Genomic DNA, 6,624 nt, shown 5'->3' with positions numbered 1-6,624 from the left:
CAGTAATTCTGTTGATAGAGTACATAAGATCAGCAAGATTCCCCGATAAACTTAAGATTCTTAATGTACAGATTCCGGCAATCTGAGTAGATCACAAAGGGTGTATCATAAAAATTTTCTATTGGCTCCTCTATCAAACTTCGAAAAATATTAGACCAATGCCAACACGGCTCTTTGAGTCCCTCATCGGACTAGGCCTTGATTTGATTTGAACTGACGTATACATGTTACAAAACCTATACAGAGCTGTAGACAATATCCATTTCTGTCCAATATCGATTGAAATGATTGATCCGTGGGGTCAAGACGAGGGTAAGCTAATTGATGAGATTGATAAGATCTTACCTACAACGAAACGAAGTCACCTTGGATAATATGAAAAACGATATAACCGAATCTAGTACAAGAGAGGAAAGTCGCTAGTTTTCCATGTTTCAATTTTGCACTGTAATGAAACCGTTCAATTCTGATGCACCAGCCGCTCAATTTGCGGTACAGAAAACATCTTAGCGGTAAATATTTAATGTTATTTTGACAAGCAGCAGTCTTTTTTATTGCCGTCATTCCCTTTAGAGTGTGAAATTTGATTGCGATTATACACTGTTTCCCCGAACCTTTTAATGTGTTTTAATTTTATTTTTATCAAAAAGTGTAAATAATTGAAATGTCTGATAAAACCGAAACTAGTAATCAGACCGATCTTCAAAAGGAAGCTGAACAATTGAAAAATCAAGCAAATGATCATTTCAAAAGTATAGCACATCATTTTATGTGACCCTAACCTAACCTGCAATTTCAACACTCAAAAAAATCTATCTTTTTCCAGAGAAAGAATATGACAAAGCTATAGATTTTTATACCAAAGCAATCGAATTAGTTCCTAAAAATGCAGTCTATTTTGCGAATAGAAGTTTGGCGCATTTACGACTGGAGAACTTTGGATTTGCACTTCAGGATGCGGTAAATACAATTTTCTTATGTTTTTTTTTTCTCTCTATATTTTTGTGTTTGCGCAATTTGGCCGACAACAGTTTGTTTTGGTAAAAATATTTTTTTTTCTCACAAATAACTTTATTGTTTTTCAATTAAATCGAAACGGGAAAATTATTACAAACAAAAAGTGGTGTATCTATGTTGGTTCCGGGCACCTCACTTCGATTTTTATCTGATGGGACGATTTAGTCTTTTTAACACTGCATCAATAATCTTAAGAACATTTTGATGAATGAGACACAAATAAGTAAAAAAAAATCGTCTCGGTTGTAACATCGAACTGACAAAAGAACGAATGCACAAAAAATGTACTATCAGGCCAATTTAATGAAATTAACTGATTTGATTTATAGAGTATGTACAGTATGTTTCCCACACGTTAGAGACTAGCCGGGTTGCCAAAATTTGGTAAAAGAACCGGTCCCAACCCGATGTAATTTTGATAGGGATTTTGGGTTTCTTTCAACAATTAATTCGGTTTCGGGTTTTCAATACATTTTTGATAAATTCATAAAGTGGGAATTTCTTCGGGGAGAAACAAGTGAAGTAAGTTTCACATTACTTATCTAATCTGTATCAGAATCGTTGATCATAATTCTTACCGAACCCGATTTTTTTTTTTGATTTTATAAATACATCGGTTCGTCGTCACCCGGTTTGTCTCTGCGATCTTTCGAACATAAAGCTCCACCAACTCTTTTTTTTAATAAATCTAAAACAGCTGTCCCAATAATTACTGCAGGAACTACATTTAATCACTATGGTGATCATCGTGGAACAGATGGGTTTTTCGTGATTACTGTGCCTGCCCGAAGGCAAAGTCAATAATCAATCAGACATGAGACAATGAAGCCAGTTCCAACAACCAACATTGAAGTGGATTTTATTTTACTAAAAAATGCGATGTTTACTTCGCCACGAATATTTTTTATTTTAGCCTCCGCCTCAAAAATCCTTCATCTTTTTGTGTTAAATTGCTATAAATACTTTTATAAATGTTGATGGTTCATTTGAATTTCTATATCCGAGTCTGAAACAGTCGTTTTTAATTACTACAAGTATCTCGAAATTCGTCTAGTCAAATTGAAACTCTAGCGCCTAAACTGTCTTTTCACATACATTTACGATTTGTTCATTCGATGTAGCATTTGAACTAGTTTTCTAGAATTGTGCTGTCGTTTGAAGAAAGGATTATCACGTCCTTTGGACTTTCTTTATTATGATGAGCTAAAACTACACAAAAAATGTTAGCGAAAATACAAACTTTTTTATTTAATTGCACTTAACATTAAGATTATGTTAAGAGCAATTAAAGTAGAATGTTTTCTCGTTGACTCGGATCCGCGGAACATCAATGTTTCACTGAAGGCCAACATTTACTATATTTTTGGTCATGACTTCGGTGGTTGTACTTGCACCAATCAGTGCCTGTAAGTCGTTCAGGCATTAGCCGGCTTTAGTACAACATTACAATAATTTAAATTAATTATTTCTGTAGCTGTTGCCGGAAAACCTTTTTCGGGATATGCCTTCACTTTTGCACGCTTTGCACCCAAAATTAAAAAATAATCGAAAAAAGGAAAGATACTTACGTATTCTCTAGAGTTGAATGCCAGTTTACGACATCGAGTTAAGGAGATAGTCGATTTTACGGTCCAGTTAAGTGAACGGACTACATGAAAATCGTTATGTGACAACACTGATTGTATGATATGCATTCATACGAACAATGTAACGCGCTGACGTAATCATTGTCCAATTAAAAATCAACTTGACCTATAGTCAAAGCTATACTTTGCATAATTACGTAAAAGTACAACAATTTAAAACATTTACAAGTTTACGTTTCTATGTTTCTGTAGGCACTTTCAAAATTTTAGTGAATATCCTTTTTCGATTACGGCGTCAGAAAGGGAAATAAAAGGGTTTTTAGGTAAATGATGTCATATTCGGTGCCGAGCGTGTTCAGAATAATAGAAAAGAAATAACCCTAAAACTGATGCGCAGTTCTTTTGTTTCAAGAAGCATTTTTGCTGTAATTATTACTGAACAAAAGAATTTTACTTTGATCGGGCGGTTGAGTAACGGTTTTCTATTTATACATTTCGAATTATGCTTATGAAACCGAATCATATTTACATGAACTGATAGTAGGTGCCTACAACAGTTTCTAATTCCAGATACGGCCATTCCATTGAAACTTTTCGTCTTTTGCTAACTATTTTGGAAATTTTGGAAAAAAAATATGAGAACCGCACATGTGTCGAACGATAAATGCATGTCATTCACGTCAAGGGTCGCATGCTCCGCACTTTTGCTGTTAGTAGTTTCCAATGTCCATCGAAAAACGGTAGCTGCCGATGAAAGACTAGAAGACAACCCTATACCTTTCGCCGATAAAGTACAGAACCATCAGAACGTATCAAGATTACACATAGAGCACGAGGATCCGTCATCAAGGACAAACATTACATCTTCGCATTTTGAGATCCCGTTTCCGAATGAAAATATTAAATGCTTGTCAATAGGCTCACCTTCGGCAAAACCTAGTCTGATCTTCACTCAAGGGGCTACCGGAGGTCTCTCGTCACAGGCAGTTGTAAATTTTGCAGAGGGATTCTCTCAATTGAAGAATATTCTCCTCTTTCACGGCAGATTCGATTTGCAGCGACGTATCAGCATGTTAAAAACTGTCACTGAGCATTATCACTGTAACGTGATCGGTGGCCGTAGCATGGGATCACGAGTTGTTTTGTCGACTGCTAAGAAAATTGAAGGTGTAAAGGCGGTGATACTTGTCAGTTTTCCGCTAACTAGTCAACATGGCGAAGAGCGTGATCACTTGCTGTACGACATAAACGAAGGGATTGACGTACTTCTCGTTATTGGCACTAGGGATAGGATGTGCGATGTGAACAAACTAAAATCTCTGATAAAACGAATGACGGTGAAAACATGGCTAATCGTTGTGCATGGCGCTAACCATGACATGAAAATGAAACCAAAGAAGTCATCGAAGGCGGTGGGTAAAATGGTAGGGAAAGTCGTTGCTCGATGGATTGAGGAACGTCACGACAATTTAACGAACTGTGAAATACACTGGGACGATGAACAAAACGACGTCATTGTTGAGCCTTGGAATGATGGTCTATGATTTTTACGATGTTTTAAGTGCAAATAAAAAGTTTTTGTGAAACGTTTTCTCTTTCCTTAATCTATACTGAACGATGCTAGTTCTTCGGATATGTTTCAAGGCACAATCCGAAGCTTCACTCTTCTGTCCATTTCTCACGACTGAAGCAGAAATACGCCATTTTGTCAGCCAGAATTCGGCTCTATCATGTGGAAAAATGGCTGAAAAATTAACTTAATGTCACGGTACCATTCCATGTCCAAAGCTATTGCAAATATTAGGAATGAGTTTTCAATAATTTGTTGAATTAGGAGATCGATAAAACAAATATTTTCGTTTCAGGCTTCTGCTGTTCAAAGCGATCCAGCCTACCTTAAGGGCTACTATAGACGTGCTGCAGCGCAAATGTCGTTAGGAAAATTTAAGAAAGCGCTGTCTGATTTCGAATATGTAAGTATCGAGTGAAGTTCACTAGACCCCAGCGTACGCAAAATATATTACGCTTATGTCGTTCCGAGAGGATTTTCTTTTCTCTTAAACATTGACACATTTACAGGTAGCTAAACGTCGACCGAATGATGAAGATGCTAAAATCAAATTCACCGAATGTAACAAAATGGTGAGAAAGCAAGCTTTCGAACGGGCAATCGCCGTCGATGTTCCGGATAAAACGCTAGCCGAAATTCATACGGAATTTGAGACAATTGGTATGTGGATCGATAAATGATGTCCGATCAAAATGTCAGTAATTTTCTCTGGAATTTTGCAGCAATCGAGGACGACTATAAGGGTCCTCAATTAGAAAATGGTAAAGTTACCCTCAAGTTTATGGAGGAACTAATGGAATTTTACAAACAGGAGAAGAGACTTCACAAGAAATTTGCTTATAAGGTAAATACCGTTCGAAAAGCCAACGGAAGAAAAGAATCGGGAAACCGTTTTCCGTGTTAGAGACGGTCAATTAATCTGATCTTGTTTTTCCCGTTTAGATTTTATGCGAAATCGATTTGTATCTACGTAAACAACCATCTTTGGTCGACATAGCTATACCTGACGATGCAAAATTTACCATTTGCGGTGATATTCATGGCCAGTTTTATGACCTCATGAACATATTTAAAATTAACGGTCTTCCATCACAAACGAATCCATATTTATTCAATGGTGATTTCGTTGATCGTGGCTCATTTTCTGTGGAATGCATTTTTACGCTATTCGGCTTCAAACTTTTATATCCCGATCATTTCTTCTTGGCGCGCGGTAATCATGAAAGTATCAACATGAACCAAATTTATGGCTTCACCGGTGAGGTGTTAGCAAAGTACACAAGCACAATGTCGAATATGTTTACCCAGGTGTACAATTGGCTGCCATTGTGTCATTGTAAGTAGTCAGATCTTTGATTTGTTTTTTTTTTCTTTCGTTTCTGTGACAAATTGTAAATATTTTCTTTTCTTTATTACTCGGCCAACAGGCCTTAACAATCGCGTTCTTGTGATGCATGGTGGATTATTTTCGCAAGATAATGTGACGCTAAACGATCTAAGAAGTATCGAACGAAATCGGCAACCGCCTGAAGACGGTTTGATGTGCGAACTGCTGTGGTCCGATCCACAACCACAAACTGGACTGGGACCGTCGAAACGCGGCGTCGGTACACAATTCGGACCGGATGTCACAAGTAAATTCTGCAAACTGAACAAACTCGATTACGTTGTACGCAGCCATGAGGTCAAAGATATGGGTTATGAGGTGGCTCATGATGGCAAGTGCATCACAGTATTTTCGGCTCCAAATTATTGGTAAATTTCTTGTGGTGGTGTTGATGGATATTTTAATTGATAAACATTTCTTCTCAACAGCGACACAATGGGAAATAAGGGTGCATTTATCACGCTCAGAGGAAAAGATATGAAGCCAGAATATACTACGTACGAGGCTGTGGTTAGTATATTCTTGCACTACGAAATGCTTCTCGGTTACTCAATAAATTTTCATTTGCAGCCCCATCCTAACGTTAAACCAATGGAATACGCAAGCTCGTTGATGAATATGATCATGTAAAATTCCTAGCTCATAAAACAAATTTAATTATCACAAAAAAATCTTACTTTTTTTAGAAATAATTATAAATAAACAATTAGGAAACGAGAAATAAATATTGAGCGTTTTCGATTTTTAATTCGTAATTTTGAAATTCGTTCGGCGACCTGGCATCCATCAAAATTGTTTTTATCTCACGACACAAATTCAAATTGTTGTCGCTTGTCCATGTGTTAACACAGGGACCCTAGAACCTAAATGTTGTATAAGTTGTATGGTATCCCTGGCAGACCGACAGAGTAGCCATGGTCGAGTCGATACAAAAGAACTTTGTCACTTATGCCCTCCGTGGGACTGTTAGCAGAGATGCTTATTACAGGCTTCCCTCATATGAGTCTATGTGTAAGACTCTCGGGATCGAGACTCTGTCGAGGAGAAGGCTAGATCTGTGCGTC

The 6,624-nt window shown here is 37.2% G+C and overlaps 1 protein-coding gene across 1 annotated transcript; it reads left to right on the top strand.

Moving 5' to 3' along the window:
- Nucleotides 1-538: 538 nt before the first annotated feature.
- On the top strand, nt 539-6,285 carry LOC119070356 (serine/threonine-protein phosphatase 5). The gene is made up of 9 exons (XM_037174649.1): nt 539-752; nt 827-960; nt 4,469-4,576; nt 4,683-4,833; nt 4,896-5,017; nt 5,116-5,509; nt 5,601-5,928; nt 5,989-6,070; nt 6,131-6,285. The coding sequence occupies exons 1-9, from the start codon at nt 665-667 to the stop codon at nt 6,188-6,190; spliced, it is 1,467 nt and encodes a 488-aa protein (XP_037030544.1). The 5' UTR covers nt 539-664; the 3' UTR covers nt 6,191-6,285.
- Nucleotides 6,286-6,624: the final 339 nt, after the last annotated feature.

Source organism: Bradysia coprophila (assembly GCF_014529535.1).
Source record: "Bradysia coprophila strain Holo2 chromosome X unlocalized genomic scaffold, BU_Bcop_v1 contig_79, whole genome shotgun sequence".
Lineage (NCBI taxonomy): Eukaryota > Metazoa > Arthropoda > Insecta > Diptera > Sciaridae > Bradysia > Bradysia coprophila.
This window is presented reverse-complemented; position numbering and strand designations above follow the sequence as displayed.